The sequence below is a fragment of the Microchirus variegatus genome, assembly GCF_963457635.1.
Source record: "Microchirus variegatus genome assembly, chromosome: 6".
Lineage (NCBI taxonomy): Eukaryota > Metazoa > Chordata > Actinopteri > Pleuronectiformes > Soleidae > Microchirus > Microchirus variegatus.
The window spans coordinates 666366-685343 of record NC_139807.1 but is presented as its reverse complement, the minus strand read 5'-3'; the positions used below and the strand labels follow the sequence as shown (position 1 = coordinate 685343).

The window sequence follows — 18978 nt, the reverse complement described above, 5'->3', positions numbered from 1 at the left end:
CATTCTGGGTAGCCCTTGCTCCCAAGGGTGGTCCCTGAAAATCTCAATATTGAGGGCGATGCAGCCCTTAAACTTGCCCCTCAACTTAATTTTTCTGAGAATCGGGACAGCACTTGCACTAGAGGGAGAACATTTTTGAGATTGAGGGTTAAGATTGAGGGTTAAGCAAATAATTGGAATTCACCCCAAGAGTCTGGAAAACGCCGACCAAAAGTTTCCAAAGTTTGGGAACATTTCACGGAAAATAAACCAGCGAAACACGTTAAATTCAATCTCTGTGAAGCCCAACTCTCATTCCATGGTAGCACTACGGCGATTCGGGAACACCTTAAACGCTGACACCCTGCAGCCGATGTATCATCACGTACCAAGTTCACAAATAACGTTGATACCTTGTAGATGTATCACACAGCCTATGATGTAAGTACATAATACGTCTGTGTCGTACGTCTATCAGTCGGAAAATCATGGAAGAAGCTAGCTTAGCGAACGCTAGTTCACTTACGTTAATGCGTACTTTACGGCAGAAATCGGTGAATTACGGGCGAAGCCGCTTTGACATACTTCATTTCAGCCCCTGTTGATACGAGCGTTTATGATGAACTTTCACTTATCAACTGCTGTAAGAAATCTGTGATAATCTGTTTCAGATATTTAACCGTGATAAATGTTGTGTTATTAATGCACACACACATTCATGAACAATTCGCTGAGCGAGACATGAACAAATGTAAAGTCGTGTATATCAGTTTCTAAATCACTCCTGGATAAAACTTGGAGTTCATGGCGAGTTGTTACCTAGCAACCAGGTCCATCAGTTCACCTTCAGCTAATGAGAACCTCACAATTTCTATTGTATTAAACAGTTGGAGTGGAATGAGTGTTAAATGGTGATTAACAGAAAATGATTTCTCTGCAGCCTGTATTTAGCACTCGCTCATGACTTTGGAGAGCGTTACTCACACCATCAGAACGTGAGGTGAAAGCTGCTAATCCTCCAGTGGCTCACTGTTAATCAAAGTGCAGACTGTGTGTGTGTGTGTGTGTGTGTGTGTGTGTGTGTGTGTGTGTGTGTGTGTGCGCAGACCTTTGTGCTGTGAACTAATCTCCCAGACCGTCCACTGTGAACAAGCTGTAGTAAATATGTCTGATTAAATAACAATAAAGTAAATCACAGTGTGGCTAAATGCTGAAAAAAAAAAAAAAAAAAAAAACATTTTTGACTTAAGTTGTTGTTGTTGTTTTCATAAATCTTTCTTGGTTCTATGTTCACAGTGGTGAGACTAAATAATAAATATTAAATATTAAATGAAAACAAGGCATCTGATTACATCACCTTGGCCTTTCGGAAATGATTATTGACACAGTTTTCTGAAGTTTTAAAGAGCCCTGGTTCAGTCAATACTCTCAGTAAATCTCCATGGTAAACACATTTCTTATGTCATTAGGGCAGCTGTGATAAATAGTGATCAAACTCTTAGTGATGGACAAACAGCCAATAATCACCTGTATTTGTCCTGCTCTAATATCAAAGCTCTGCAGTAAGTGCAGCTCACTGTTTAACTGAGTGTTGGTGTCATATGAAACAAGCTGCTGTTTCCAGGCAAACATCTGGAAAAAACACGCTAAGTTGCACAACATTAAATAGCAGACAGCTACATTTACAAACTATAGCTAATGACCATCGTGGAGCTTTCTCTGGATACATGTCCAAGTGTCCGATTGGACTAATCACCAAACTGCAGGAGAGCACAATTTGCAAGTATGTCTGTCTGTGACGGGTATATCTCGCTGACCGTTAGTCAGATTGCCCTAAGACTTTGGATATGGGTTGAGCATGAACCGATGGTGTGCATCCTTGATTTTCAAATTTTTTGGAGGAATTAACATTTTCACTGATTTCTCCTGCTGCACCAGAGGCTCATCAGCAAAGAAAAAGTATCTCGGAATGACTTGAAATTTACCGTCATAATAGTCGGCATCGCCCTGAGTAAGGATCCGTTGAAAATATTTGGAAACCTCTTAAGGAATCATTTTAATGAATTTTTGAAATTCAGGAAATGATCCATTTGCCCTGATGCACTTTGACAGTGAGCTGAGTTTTTTCATAAAAACAAAAAGTATCTCAGAATGACTTGAAATTTACCATCATAATAGTCGGCATCACTCTGAACAAGGATCTGTTGAAAATATTTGCAAACCACTTAAGGAATAATTTTCATGAATTTGTGAATATCAGGAAATTATCCATTTGCCCTGACGCACTTTGACAGTGAGCTGACTTTCTTCCCAAAAACAAAAAGTTTCTCAGAATGACTTGATATTTACCATCATAATAGTCGACATCGCCCTGAACAAGGATCTGTTGAAAATATTTGCAAAACTCTGAAGGAATAATTTTCATGAATTTTTGAAAATCATGAAATGATCCATTTAACCTGATGCACTTTGAACGTGAGCTGACTTTCTTCTCGAAAACAAAAAGTTTCTCGGAATGACTTGAAATTCACCATCATAATAGTCGGCATCGCCCTGAACAAGGATCTGTTGAAAATATTTGCAAAACTCTTAAGGAATAATTTTCATGAATTTTTGAAATTCAGGAAATGATCCATTTGCCCGATGCACTTTGACAGTGAGCTGACTTTCTTCCCAAAAACAAAAAGTTTCTCAGAATGACTTGAAATTTACCATCATAATAGTCGACATCACCCTGAACAAGGATCTGTTGAAAATATTTGCAAAACTCTTAAGGAATAATTTTCATGAATTTTTGAAAATCATGAAATGATCCATTTAATCTGATGCACTTTGACAGTGAGCTGACTTTCTTCCCAAAAACAAAAAGTATCTCGGAATTACTTGAAATTCATCATCATAATAGTCGGCATCGCCCTGAACAAGGATCTGTTGAAAATATTTGCAAAACTCTTAAGGAATAATTTTCATGAATTTTTGAAATTCAGGAAATGATCCATTTGCCTGATGCACTTTGACAGTGAGCTGACTTTCTTCCCAAAAACAAAAAGTTTCTCAGAATGACTTGAAATTTACCATCATAATAGTCGACATCACCCTGAACAAGGATCTGTTGAAAATATTTGCAAAACTCTTAAGGAATAATTTTCATGAATTTTTGAAAATCATGAAATGATCCATTTAACCTGATGCACTTTGACAGTGAGCTGACTTTCTTCCCAAAAACAAAAAGTATCTCGGAATTACTTGAAATTCATCATCATAATAGTCGGCATCGCCCTGAACAAGGATCTGTTGAAAATATTTGCAAAACTGTTTAGGAATAATTTTCATGAATTTTTGAAAATCATGAAATGATCCATTTAACCTGATGCACTTTGACAGTGAGCTGACTTTCTTCTCGAAAACAAAAAGTTTCTCGGAATGACTTGAAATTCACCATCATAATAGTCGGCATCGCCCTGAACAAGGATCTGTTGAAAATATTTGCAAAACTCTTAAGGAATAATTTTCATGAATTTTTGAAATTCAGGAAATGATCCATTTGCCCGATGCACTTTGACAGTGAGCTGACTTTCTTCCCAAAAACAAAAAGTTTCTCAGAATGACTTGAAATTCACCATCATAATAGTCGGCATCGCCCTGAACAAGGATCTGTTGAAAATATTTGCAAAACTCTTAAGGAATAATTTTCATGAATTTTTGAAAATCATGAAATGATCCATTTAACCTGATGCACTTTGACAGTGAGCTGACTTTCTTCCCAAAAACAAAAAGTATCTCGGATTTACTTGAAATTCATCATCATAATAGTCGGCATCGCCCTGAACAAGGATCTGTTGAAAATATTTGCAAAACTCTTAAGGAATAATTTTCATGAATTTTTGAAAATCATGAAATGATCCATTTAACCTGATGCACTTTGACAGTGAGCTGACTTTCTTCCCAAAAACAAAAAGTATCTCGGATTTACTTGAAATTCATCATCATAATAGTCGGCATCGCCCTGAACAAGGATCTGTTGAAAATATTTGCAAAACTCTGAAGGAAAAATTTTCATGAATTTTTGAAAATCATGAAATGATCCATTTAACCTGATGCACTTTGACAGTGAGCTGACTTTCTTCTCGAAAACAAAAAGTTTCTCAGAATGACTTGAAATTCATCATCATAATAGTCGGCATCGCCCTGAACAAGGATCTGTTGAAAATATTTGCAAAACTCTTAAGGAATAATTTTCATGAATTTTTGAAAATCATGAAATGATCCATTTAACCTGATGCACTTTGACAGTGAGCTGACTTTCTTCCCAAAAACAAAAAGTATCTCGGAATTACTTGAAATTCATCATCATAATAGTCGGCATCGCCCTGAACAAGGATCTGTTGAAAATATTTGCAAAACTCTTAAGGAATAATTTTCATGAATTTTTGAAAATCATGAAATGATCCATTTAACCTGATGCACTTTGACAGTGAGCTGACTTTCTTCCCAAAAACAAAAAGTATCTCGGAATTACTTGAAATTCATCATCATAATAGTCGGCATCGCCCTGAACAAGGATCTGTTGAAAATATTTGCAAAACTCTTAAGGAATAATTTTCATGAATTTTTGAAAATCATGAAATGATCCATTTAACCTGATGCACTTTGACAGTGAGCTGACTTTCTTCTCAAAAACAAAAAGTTTCTCGGAATGACTTGAAATTCACCATCATAATAGTCGGCATCGCCCTGAACAAGGATCTGTTGAAAATATTTGAAAATCTCTTAAGGAATAATTTTCATGAATTTTTGAAATTCAGGAAATTATCCATTTGCCCTGATGCACTTTGACAGTGAGCTGACTTTCTTCCCAAAAACAAAAAGTATCTCGGAATTACTTGAAATTCATCATCATAATAGTCGGCATCGCCCTGAACAAGGATCTGTTGAAAATATTTGCAAAACTCTTAAGGAATAATTTTCATGAATTTTTGAAAATCATGAAATGATCCATTTAACCTGATGCACTTTGACAGTGAGCTGACTTTCTTCTCGAAAACAAAAAGTTTCTCGGAATGACTTGAAATTCATCATCATAATAGTCGGCATCGCCCTGAACAAGGATCTGTTGAAAATATTTGCAAAACTCTTCAGGAATAATTTTCATGAATTTTTGAAAATCATGAAATGATCCATTTAACCTGATGCACTTTGACAGTGAGCTGACTTTCTTCCCAAAAACAAAAAGTATCTCGGATTTACTTGAAATTCACCATCATAATAGTCGACATCACCCTGAACAAGGATCTGTTGAAAATATTTGCAAAACTCTTAAGGAATAATTTTCATGAATTTTTGAAAATCATGAAATGATCCATTTAACCTGATGCACTTAAACAGTGAGCTGACTTTCTTCCCAAAAACAAAAAGTATCTCGGAATTACTTGAAATTCATCATCATAATAGTCGGCATCGCCCTGAACAAGGATCTGTTGAAAATATTTGCAAAACTCTTAAGGAATAATTTTTATGAATTTTTGAAAATCATGAAATGATCCATTTAACCTGATGCACTTTGACAGTGAGCTGACTTTCTTCCCAAAAACAAAAAGTATCTCGGAATTACTTGAAATTCATCATCATAATAGTCGGCATCGCCCTGAACAAGGATCTGTTGAAAATATTTGCAAAACTCTTAAGGAATAATTTTCATGAATTTTTGAAAATCATGAAATGATCCATTTAACCTGATGCACTTTGACAGTGAGCTGACTTTCTTCCCAAAAACAAAAAGTATCTCGGAATTACTTGAAATTCATCATCATAATAGTCGGCATCGCCCTGAACAAGGATCTGTTGAAAATATTTGCAAAACTCTTAAGGAATAATTTTCATGAATTTTTGAAAATCATGAAATGATCCATTTAACCTGATGCACTTTGACAGTGAGCTGACTTTCTTCTCGAAAACAAAAAGTATCTCGGATTTACTTGAAACTCATCATCATAATAGTCGGCATCGCCCTGAACAAGGATCTGTTGAAAATATTTGCAAAACTCTGAAGGAAAAATTTTCATGAATTTTTGAAAATCATGAAATGATCCATTTAACCTGATGCACTTTGACAGTGAGCTGACTTTCTTCTCGAAAACAAAAAGTTTCTCAGAATGACTTGAAATTCATCATCATAATAGTCGGCATCGCCCTGAACAAGGATCTGTTGAAAATATTTGCAAAACTCTTAAGGAATAATTTTTATGAATTTTTGAAAATCATGAAATGATCCATTTAACCTGATGCACTTTGACAGTGAGCTGACTTTCTTCCCAAAAACAAAAAGTATCTCGGAATTACTTGAAATTCATCATCATAATAGTCGGCATCGCCCTGAACAAGGATCTGTTGAAAATATTTGCAAAACTCTTAAGGAATAATTTTCATGAATTTTTGAAAATCATGAAATGATCCATTTAATCTGATGCACTTTGACAGTGAGCTGACTTTCTTCTCGAAAACAAAAAGTTTCTCGGAATGACTTGAAATTCACCATCATAATAGTCGGCATCGCCCTGAACAAGGATCTGTTGAAAATATTTGCAAAACTCTTAAGGAATAATTTTCATGAATTTTTGAAAATCATGAAATGATCCATTTAACCTGATGCACTTTGACAGTGAGCTGACTTTCTTCCCAAAAACAAAAAGTATCTCGGAATTACTTGAAATTCATCATCATAATAGTCGGCATCGCCCTGAACAAGGATCTGTTGAAAATATTTGCAAAACTCTTAAGGAATAATTTTCATGAATTTTTGAAAATCATGAAATGATCCATTTAACCTGATGCACTTTGACAGTAAGCTGACTTTCTTCTCAAAAACAAAAAGTTTCTCGGAATGACTTGAAATTCACCATCATAATAGTCGGCATCGCCCTGAACAAGGATCTGTTGAAAATATTTGAAAATCTCTTAAGGAATAATTTTCATGAATTTTTGAAATTCAGGAAATTATCCATTTGCCCTGATGCACTTTGACAGTGAGCTGACTTTCTTCCCAAAAACAAAAAGTATCTCGGAATTACTTGAAATTCATCATCATAATAGTCGGCATCGCCCTGAACAAGGATCTGTTGAAAATATTTGCAAAACTCTTCAGGAATAATTTTCAAGAATTTTTGAAAATCATGAAATGATCCATTTAACCTGATGCACTTTGACAGTGAGCTGACTTTCTTCCCAAAAACAAAAAGTATCTCGGATTTACTTGAAATTCACCATCATAATAGTCGACATCACCCTGAACAAGGATCTGTTGAAAATATTTGCAAAACTCTTAAGGAATAATTTTCATGAATTTTTGAAAATCATGAAATGATCCATTTAACCTGATGCACTTAAACAGTGAGCTGACTTTCTTCCCAAAAACAAAAAGTATCTCGGAATTACTTGAAATTCATCATCATAATAGTCGGCATCGCCCTGAACAAGGATCTGTTGAAAATATTTGCAAAACTCTTAAGGAATAATTTTTATGAATTTTTGAAAATCATGAAATGATCCATTTAACCTGATGCACTTTGACAGTGAGCTGACTTTCTTCCCAAAAACAAAAAGTATCTCGGAATTACTTGAAATTCATCATCATAATAGTCGGCATCGCCCTGAACAAGGATCTGTTGAAAATATTTGCAAAACTCTTAAGGAATAATTTTCATGAATTTTTGAAAATCATGAAATGATCCATTTAATCTGATACACTTTGACAGTGAGCTGACTTTCTTCTCGAAAACAAAAAGTTTCTCGGAATGACTTGAAATTCACCATCATAATAGTCGGCATCGCCCTGAACAAGGATCTGTTGAAAATATTTGCAAAACTCTTAAGGAATAATTTTCATGAATTTTTGAAAATCATGAAATGATCCATTTAACCTGATGCACTTTGACAGTGAGCTGACTTTCTTCCCAAAAACAAAAAGTATCTCGGAATTACTTGAAATTCATCATCATAATAGTCGGCATCGCCCTGAACAAGGATCTGTTGAAAATATTTGCAAAACTCTTAAGGAATAATTTTCATGAATTTTTGAAAATCATGAAATGATCCATTTAACCTGATGCACTTTGACAGTGAGCTGACTTTCTTCTCGAAAACAAAAAGTATCTCGGATTTACTTGAAACTCATCATCATAATAGTCGGCATCGCCCTGAACAAGGATCTGTTGAAAATATTTGCAAAACTCTGAAGGAAAAATTTTCATGAATTTTTGAAAATCATGAAATGATCCATTTAACCTGATGCACTTTGACAGTGAGCTGACTTTCTTCCCAAAAACAAAAAGTATCTCGGAATTACTTGAAATTCATCATCATAATAGTCGGCATCGCCCTGAACAAGGATCTGTTGAAAATATTTGCAAAACTCTTAAGGAATAATTTTCATGAATTTTTGAAAATCATGAAATGATCCATTTAATCTGATGCACTTTGACAGTGAGCTGACTTTCTTCTCGAAAACAAAAAGTTTCTCGGAATGACTTGAAATTCACCATCATAATAGTCGGCATCGCCCTGAACAAGGATCTGTTGAAAATATTTGCAAAACTCTTAAGGAATAATTTTCATGAATTTTTGAAAATCATGAAATGATCCATTTAACCTGATGCACTTTGACAGTGAGCTGACTTTCTTCCCAAAAACAAAAAGTATCTCGGAATTACTTGAAATTCATCATCATAATAGTCGGCATCGCCCTGAACAAGGATCTGTTGAAAATATTTGCAAAACTCTTAAGGAATAATTTTCATGAATTTTTGAAAATCATGAAATGATCCATTTAACCTGATGCACTTTGACAGTAAGCTGACTTTCTTCTCAAAAACAAAAAGTTTCTCGGAATGACTTGAAATTCACCATCATAATAGTCGGCATCGCCCTGAACAAGGATCTGTTGAAAATATTTGAAAATCTCTTAAGGAATAATTTTCATGAATTTTTGAAATTCAGGAAATTATCCATTTGCCCTGATGCACTTTGACAGTGAGCTGACTTTCTTCCCAAAAACAAAAAGTATCTCGGAATTACTTGAAATTCATCATCATAATAGTCGGCATCGCCCTGAACAAGGATCTGTTGAAAATATTGGCAAAACTCTTAAGGAATAATTTTCATGAATTTTTGAAAATCATGAAATGATCCATTTAACCTGATGCACTTTGACAGTGAGCTGACTTTCTTCTCGAAAACAAAAAGTTTCTCGGAATGACTTCAAATTCATCATCATAATAGTCGGCATCGCCCTGAACAAGGATCTGTTGAAAATATTTGCAAAACTCTTAAGGAATAATTTTCATGAATTTTTGAAAATCATGAAATGATCCATTTAACCTGATGCACTTTGACAGTGAGCTGACTTTCTTCCCAAAAACAAAAAGTATCTCGGATTTACTTGAAATTCACCATCATAATAGTCGACATCACCCTGAACAAGGATCTGTTGAAAATATTTGCAAAACTCTTAAGGAATAATTTTCATGAATTTTTGAAAATCATGAAATGATCCATTTAACCTGATGCACTTAAACAGTGAGCTGACTTTCTTCCCAAAAACAAAAAGTATCTCGGAATTACTTGAAATTCATCATCATAATAGTCGGCATCGCCCTGAACAAGGATCTGTTGAAAATATTTGCAAAACTCTTAAGGAATAACTTTTATGAATTTTTGAAAATCATGAAATGATCCATTTAACCTGATGCACTTTGACAGTGAGCTGACTTTCTTCCCAAAAACAAAAAGTATCTCGGAATTACTTGAAATTCATCATCATAATAGTCGGCATCGCCCTGAACAAGGATCTGTTGAAAATATTTGCAAAACTCTTAAGGAATAATTTTCATGAATTTTTGAAAATCATGAAATGATCCATTTAATCTGATGCACTTTGACAGTGAGCTGACTTTCTTCTCGAAAACAAAAAGTTTCTCGGAATGACTTGAAATTCACCATCATAATAGTCGGCATCGCCCTGAACAAGGATCTGTTGAAAATATTTGCAAAACTCTTAAGGAATAATTTTCATGAATTTTTGAAAATCATGAAATGATCCATTTAACCTGATGCACTTTGACAGTGAGCTGACTTTCTTCCCAAAAACAAAAAGTATCTCGGAATTACTTGAAATTCATCATCATAATAGTCGGCATCGCCCTGAACAAGGATCTGTTGAAAATATTTGCAAAACTCTTAAGGAATAATTTTCATGAATTTTTGAAAATCATGAAATGATCCATTTAACCTGATGCACTTTGACAGTGAGCTGACTTTCTTCTCGAAAACAAAAAGTTTCTCGGAATGACTTGAAATTCATCATCATAATAGTCGGCATCGCCCTGAACAAGGATCTGTTGAAAATATTTGCAAAACTCTTAAGGAATAATTTTCATGAATTTTTGAAAATCATGAAATGATCCATTTAACCTGATGCACTTTGACAGTGAGCTGACTTTCTTCTCGAAAACAAAAAGTTTCTCAGAATGACTTGAAATTCATCATCATAATAGTCGGCATCGCCCTGAACAAGGATCTGTTGAAAATATTTGCAAAACTCTTAAGGAATAATTTTCATGAATTTTTGAAAATCATGAAATGATCCATTTAACCTGATGCACTTTGACAGTAAGCTGACTTTCTTCTCGAAAACAAAAAGTTTCTCGGAATGACTTGAAATTCACCATCATAATAGTCGGCATCGCCCTGAACAAGGATCTGTTGAAAATATTTGCAAAACTCTTAAGGAATAATTTTCATGAATTTTTGAAAATCATGAAATGATCCATTTAACCTGATGCACTTTGACAGTGAGCTGACTTTCTTCCCAAAAACAAAAAGTATCTCGGAATTACTTGAAATTCATCATCATAATAGTCGGCATCGCCCTGAACAAGGATCTGTTGAAAATATTTGCAAAACTCTTAAGGAATAATTTTCATGAATTTTTGAAAATCATGAAATGATCCATTTAACCTGATGCACTTTGACAGTGAGCTGACTTTCTTCTCGAAAACAAAAAGTTTCTCGGAATGACTTGAAATTCATCATCATAATAGTCGGCATCGCCCTGAACAAGGATCTGTTGAAAATATTTGCAAAACTCTTAAGGAATAATTTTCATGAATTTTTGAAAATCATGAAATGATCCATTTAACCTGATGCACTTTGACAGTGAGCTGACTTTCTTCCCAAAAACAAAAAGTATCTCGGAATTACTTGAAATTCATCATCATAATAGTCGGCATCGCCCTGAACAAGGATCTGTTGAAAATATTTGCAAAACTCTTAAGGAATAATTTTCATGAATTTTTGAAAATCATGAAATGATCCATTTAACCTGATGCACTTTGACAGTAAGCTGACTTTCTTCTCGAAAACAAAAAGTTTCTCGGAATGACTTGAAATTCACCATCATAATAGTCGGCATCGCCCTGAACAAGGATCTGTTGAAAATATTTGAAAATCTCTTAAGGAATAATTTTCATGAATTTTTGAAATTCAGGAAATTATCCATTTGCCCTGATGCACTTTGACAGTGAGCTGACTTTCTTCCCAAAAACAAAAAGTATCTCGGAATTACTTGAAATTCATCATCATAATAGTCGGCATCGCCCTGAACAAGGATCTGTTGAAAATATTTGCAAAACTCTTAAGGAATAATTTTCATGAATTTTTGAAAATCATGAAATGATCCATTTAACCTGATGCACTTTGACAGTGAGCTGACTTTCTTCTCGAAAACAAAAAGTTTCTCGGAATGACTTGAAATTCACCATCATAATAGTCGGCATCGCCCTGAACAAGGATCTGTTGAAAATATTTGAAAATCTCTTAAGGAATAATTTTCATGAATTTTTGAAATTCAGGAAATTATCCATTTGCCCTGATGCACTTTGACAGTGAGCTGACTTTCTTCCCAAAAACAAAAAGTATCTCGGAATTACTTGAAATTCACCATCATAATAGTCGGCATCGCCCTGAACAAGGATCTGTTGAAAATATTTGCAAAACTCTTAAGGAATAATTTTCATGAATTTTTGAAAATCATGAAATGATCCATTTAACCTTATGCACTTTGACAGTAAGCTGACTTTCTTCTCGAAAACAAAAAGTTTCTCGGAATGACTTGAAATTCACCATCATAATAGTCGGCATCGCCCTGAACAAGGATCTGTTGAAAATATTTGAAAATCTCTTAAGGAATAATTTTACTGAACTTTTGAAATGTGCCCTGATTCACTTTTGACAGTGAGCTTCACATTATATTATGACTATATTCTCGAAAGATTACAACTTTATTCTCAAAAGATTACGGCTTTATTTTCATATAACAACTTTATTCTCATATAATGACTTTAACGAGAACTAGAAATATCCCTTTAAATGAAGCATGACCGTCCCTCTGTCCACAGACACATTCACCTGTGTTTTCTGCGACTTAAATCAGCCTCACTTGCAGCCACAGATTCCTCCTCCACCACTGATGCTAACGAGGATTCACACGCCGCCGACCTATGAGTGATTAGCTGTGTCAGAAGAAGCAGCGCTCCGATCCCCCTTAAATATCACAACCTTTAACTGTGTCGTCTAACTGTGTCAGCTCGCTATAAAAGAGGCAATTCAAGTGTCTCTGACTGATCTACTGCAAGTGCAAACGGGGAGAAGTTTTCTAACAACTTTGCTATTAGAGCCATTTTAATATTTTACTGGAAGGAAAACTGTTTTATATCTCACTCACTCACTCACTCATCTTAAACCACTTTACCCTCCACATGAGGGCCTCAGGGGCCACAAACAACCGTCCACTCTCACACTCACAGTCCATTTAGAGCGTCCAATTTGCCTAATCTGCAGGTTTTTGGAGTAAAACCAGAGAACCTGGAGGGAAACCCACAAACACACATCTACTGTTTAACAAGACAAAGTACAACTGAGCAACAAAACTTTCCCATCATCTATCTGATTGTCTTTAAAGTCAGGTTTATTAAAAACATTCCGTGAACAAAGAGCTGTTAGCACTGCACTGGTGGCGTCTAATCGACGACGCTTCCCAAGACACAAAGTCTCACCTTCAACAGCGACATCAATGACGGCTGAACTTCAGGAAAGTTCAATCTATCCGGTATCGACGAGATGAGACAATAAACTCTGCCTTGATCAACATCCTCCACCGATTCTACAGAGGCCGCCAGCGAAGACGCTGTTATCTGCAAACTCCCAGAAGTCAGTTTTGTTCCCCCAGCTTTTGTTGACGACACGTTTACACAACACGACACACGAGTGAACTGAGTCCAAACACATCACAATAGCACATGGATGTAGATATCAGAATAAAAAAGCTGACGGAAGCAACTTCTTGTCTTAAAAATTTTCATGACGATGTTAAATCTTGTGTCGTGGTTATGGAAAAATGGCACTAATTGCTTTTATATCGATCCCCTTTATGCCTCTGAGTTCACTGTTATTCTGTTGGCAAAGATCTGTGAGTGAATGAATGATTTTATTCTATTATCTGGAGAAATTGAAAGAAATCATATAAATTAAGGCAAAAATAATAAATGAAATCCTACTGAGCCCAGCTAGCATCTATGAACTTAACCTCTTCTTCCCTGAACCTCTTTGGAGTCCCTGCTCGAAAATGACATGCCCAAACTAAATAGAGTAAATCTCTGCAGTTACAAGCTCTATGTGGATTATCTTGGTATCAAACTACAGATAACACTTGTGAGATTCCACCAGAGGTGTAAGTTTCACTGTAGATGCCACTGTGTCAGAGTAAATGTACATGGAACACATCCAGGTCCAACTCTTTGTAGTTTTGTGTAAAGTATTTAAAGGTAATGGTACATTGTGTTTGCTAATGGGTTAGAAGGCTATTGGATGATTAGAAAACCCTTGAAAACCCTTGTGCAATGATGTTAGCACAGCTGAAAACAGTTTTGCTGGTTCTTTGACGAAAGGGCAAAATCATTATTTTGAATAAAAACCATTATTTCTAATCTTGTCAATGTCTTGACTATATTTTCTTTTCATTTTGCAACTCTTTTGATGAATAAAAGTCTGACTTTTAATGGAAAACACCAAAATAAATTGTGTAAGTGACCCCAAACTTTTGAACGGTAGTGTATATGTTGTTATTTCATAACCATAACCGTCAGCAGTGCTTATTATTAGAGTTGGGCTAGGATGATCCAGATTTATTGTGATTCTTACTACTTTGTGTGTGTGTGCGTGTGTGTGTGTGTGTGTGTGTGTGTGTGTGTGTGTGTGTGTGTGTGTGTGTGTGTGTGTGTGTGTGTGTGTGCGTGTGTGTGAGTGTGGTGAGTCAACGTTCCCGCGGAAATAAACAACCACAACAACAACAAAGATCTCCCTCATCAACACTTGCGCTGAATGTGTAACACTGGTAGCTCTCATCATCCACTTTACCTGGTGGAACTCCCGCTGGTGCTGGACGGCGCCCACGTCGCCCCCTATGGGCAGCTGCTCTGACAGCTCCTCATCCTTGGCTGTCAGCCATTCTATGATCTCCTGCAGAGAGAGCTGCAGCTTCCCACTGTTGTCGGAGAAAGCCTCCAGACGCGCCCTGCCGACACACACACACACACACACACACACACACACACACACACACACACACACACACACACACACACAGATATATAGAGAGAGTTAGTGGAGTAAACACAAACAATTCCGCAGGTGACATCTCATACTGTCCACACAACATGTGCATCCAAAGCTTAAAGGTGCAGCTACATGGACACACCCCTTTAATGAGTCTTTCCAGTGAGTGGACACTGCTGATAATCACCTGCCAAGAGATGCAACCTAACCCTTAAAGTAATTAGTTACACTACTTTAGGATTACTCCATGACATCACCTGAGCTGTACCATACCTTAGTTGCCAATTAACACCGTAAAATTAAACAATATCAGCCTAAATCGGCATGAATCTTTATTCTAAAAAGAGGACACGCCCACGATTTCCTTTAATTCAGTAAAACATGTGACAAAACAAACAAGAACAAACAAGGCTAAAAAAAACAAGGCTTTTGCAATTGTGAATGAATTATGCTGAAGCAGGAAGTAATGTGTGTGTTTACATTTTTCGAGCCGCAGCGAAGATCTGTCGCCCTGCAAGTGTTTGAGTTATTTTCCCCTTTTGTGAGAGAGTCGCAGAATAACAAGAGAGGCTGTGCATCAGTCTGCAGAGCTGCAAATAAATGTGCCGTTCTTCAACGCAGTTAATGTGTGGATGCCGGACGAGTTAATGCTAAAGCTAAAGGAGCTAGCGGTCGCTGGGGGTCGGGGACAGCCCTATGTTCTGAAATCCCTATGTTCTGAAAGTACTATGAGATTTGATCTCCTTGCCATGTTCCGACCTGTGCTTTGAGATTACAATGTACAACCTCCACAATTCAAACACTTTAAAACAATTTAAAACCCTTTATTCAGGAAAGGGGTTTTAAAGTGTTCTCTGGATCAAAATGGTTCTTACTGGAACCATTAGTGTTACCAAGAACCCTTGAAAAACCCTTTCTTCAGGAAAGAGTTTTTCAGAAGCAAATGGTTCCAGGTAGAACCTCAGCCGGTGTAGAAGAACCCTTTTGGAACCCTTATTTCTAAGAGTGTAGACCAGCCATTCTCAACCTTGGGGTCCCGACCACAATTGGGGTCGCGAGATGATTTCTGGGGGTCACCAAATCATTTTGGAAAAATATAAAAAAAAAAAATGTTTTAAATCAAAATTAATGTAGCGTCCGATCAGACGTTAGAATGATGACGAGCGGTTGGACCAAAAAAGTAGACTGGATACACCAGCTTTTCACCACCTGACCGCCATCTGGATATACATCCTCGACAGCGGAGAGTTTTTCCCTTTTTTTTGCCCCTCATTTTTATTAGCGCTGCTTTGATGGTCAATATTGGACAGTACAGCCATGTTTTTGAGCTTAAAATTAATTAGTACAGTGAAGAATAGTTTCCACCCCCGCAAAAAAAAACTAGACAAAATTTGACACTAAACCTCGACAGTCAACTCTCAAAATGCCGTGTAATTCCCATCCCTAGTTATCGTTTCATTTCATTAAAAAGAAAAAGAAAGTTTGCGTTATTTGTTTACATTTTAACCGGCTTAACTACCAGCAATACGATGGGATGTAGCGACAATTGTTGTTCTATTACTCACATGAAAAGTTACCCTCTCGATGCTGCTGTATGTTTTTCAAAAAATCCAAAAGTGTTTCTAAATAAAAACGAATAGCTGAAGTGTGTAAGTGCTTGTCTGATATGTAAATGCGACGTAGCTAACGTTGTATTGATCCGGCGTTGTTTCAGCACCGCGGACAGTGCTTTATCCATCATACCCATCATGCGTTCACACCGGTGTGTGTGTGTGTGTGTGTGTGTGTGTGTGGATGGCGGGGGGGGGGGGGGTCGCGGACAGCCGTGCATGTTAAATTTGGGGTCGCGACTCAAAAAGGTTGAGAACCACTGGTGTAGACGACCGTCTGTGAACGACTATGAGGAAAAATGATGGTGAGCTGGTTCCTTCCAGAACAGTGAAAATAAATCAAATCTCCAATGTGTTCAAGACAAACTGTCGGGGAAACACATCTGCAGAGACTTTGTGGACTCGGGTTTAGTGTTTCCTGAGGACCATTAACTGCACCTCAGATGAGTCATATAAAATGTGATAATGTCCCTCTGGACACAACTGCACCTCACAGTGACCTTTCATAATTATGGTCACTGATAATTAATTAACCATTAAATTGGTTAATGGCAAACGGCAATTTACAAGTAGCAGTGCACAGGCTGTGTGTGTGTGTGTGTGTGTGTGTGTGTGTGTGTGAGGCATTAAAAAGCTCACAGGAAGTGGTTTTTTTTTCAACCTCACAATTCTTCTTCTTCTTCTTCAGGAAACGACAAATCGATATAAAAACACTTTCATCGTCGCGTTAATTTGGAGGTCCACACACTTCGACAATTCTCCACAAAAGTACTGAATATAAATGATCCGACAAAGAAACGCTATGAAGCTGTTTGTCGACGAGTCCATGTGCTGTTTTTTTATATTTTATTTATTTATTTATTTATTTGTGTCCTGACAAACGGTTTGTTGCTACTTCACTGAACAACAGGTGGCATTTACAACGTTCCCAGATATGCGAGGCTTTGCATCGCTGAAGATATAGGGGAGGAGGAGGAGAAGCCTGCAGCAGACAAAATGTGTATGTAAATAAACAGAGTTGGATTTAAAGTGCTTAAAAAATAAAAATGATTTATGCGGAAGGAAACGCAGTCAAGGATACGCAGAGCGTTTGTTTGGGAGAACCAGAAGTTGGCCAAACACGTCCTGAAAGGCTTTTGCTCATTAAGAAACAAGCAATTGGGAAATATGAATAATACAGAAGTGTGCTGTGGTTTTTCAAGTAATTAAGCCGACTGTGAATTAGAATCTGTACTTCTGTGTAACACTGAGCCTTCTTTTCAAAGTGATCTTCATCGTCATCGACATCTCGCCAAGTATATTTTTCTAAATTCTAGTCAAAATATCTCATCACACTTAATAGAAGAGAAAATCACCCAAAGAGTAAGATTTAAGTGAGATAAAGCAGAATATCCTGTTAAGTGGAACAGTCTTGAAAACATCTTGTTTCGAGTCACATCTCACATGAAACAAGCTGTTTTGACACGTCATGAGGTTTTTAAGCTGCTGTGTTATTTTGTCAAAGATGGAATGTCCTTGTTTCGAGAAATAGATCTGTACAAATCTGCTTCACAATAAGGTAAAAATACACTTGAGATGATGACAGGATGGTAAATTATGGCTTATTATGGCAAAAGAGCACCGTCTCGTATGAGTCAGGAATGCTGAATTCAAGACCTTTTGTCTCAAAATGCCAATTTCTAATCTAATTTCAACGTAAATCTAGAACAGCGTCACAATTATAGAACTAAAAATTAGGTAATTACACAAAAAGAGATGCTACTTTTGACGGGAACATACTATTTTTTAGCATCACAATCTTATTATAAGATGCAGAACTTCACCCTACGAGTAAAATATAGCTAACGAAATGAGTTTTCCCGATAATTTCAACATCACTCTTATCTTGTAAGGCTTAAATATAATTGCCCTGTCCAAATACCTCCCCAAAACCTACATTTTGCGCGTTCTCCTGTAGGGGGCAGCAAGGGTGAGTGTGATTTTGCCCTTGTAAACAACCCTCAAAATGTAGAGAGCTCGGATGCGGGCTTAAAAACGAAGTGGAAGATAAAATTACCCATGATGCTTTGCGAATTCAGCAAGCCGGCTGACTTTTTTCAACAAAGATGGCGGCCACAATTGCCGACAAACAATTTTGTTGTTAGTATATTTTCACAAATAAGCACATATGTGTTGGAGTATGTTGGTTCGATATACATCCAGAGGACCGTTGAGCTTTGAACACTAATGTCAGAAGAATAACGGACGATTTATGAAGGCAGCTAGCTAACTAGCCAACTAGCTCGTCAACATGTGACGTAGGTAAGCATGTTCGTTACGTTCCCTATGCTAATTTGCATATAGTGTCCCAATTCCACAGGGAAGCCAATTCCCTCAACGAGGAGAATTTACGGTTGAGGGCACTCCAAACCAAGTGGACATTTTAAGGGGGAGAAATGGGACGCGGCCAATGTTTTATTTCAAGAAATGTTCACGTCTTCCATTGGCAGATTTTTTGCTTATTACAAGCAAAACTATCTTATTTGCTTATTTTTGGAGTGGCCTTTTTTCCAGTGTTAGTCAATCGTCCAGGTCTGAAGCTCTGAAGATCAATCATCAAACCCTTCTTGTCTTCTTTCTGAGTTCTTACTTAAAAAACGAGTCGTCCAATGACAGCATTTTCAAACAAGTCATGTATCTTGTGTTATAAATGAAGCCTCTAACTGGCCGAAGCTGATAAATATTA

The 18978-nt window shown here is 36.6% G+C and overlaps 1 protein-coding gene across 1 annotated transcript in view; it reads right to left on the bottom strand.

Moving 5' to 3' along the window:
- drp2 (dystrophin related protein 2) overlaps nucleotides 1–18978 on the bottom strand; it is a 100318-nt gene that overhangs the window by 61232 nt on the left and 20108 nt on the right. The window contains exon 2 of the mRNA XM_083891527.1: nucleotides 14446–14602. Within this exon, the coding sequence (XP_083747653.1) occupies nucleotides 14446–14602 (157 nt within the window). The remainder of the gene's footprint in view (nucleotides 1–14445; nucleotides 14603–18978) is intronic.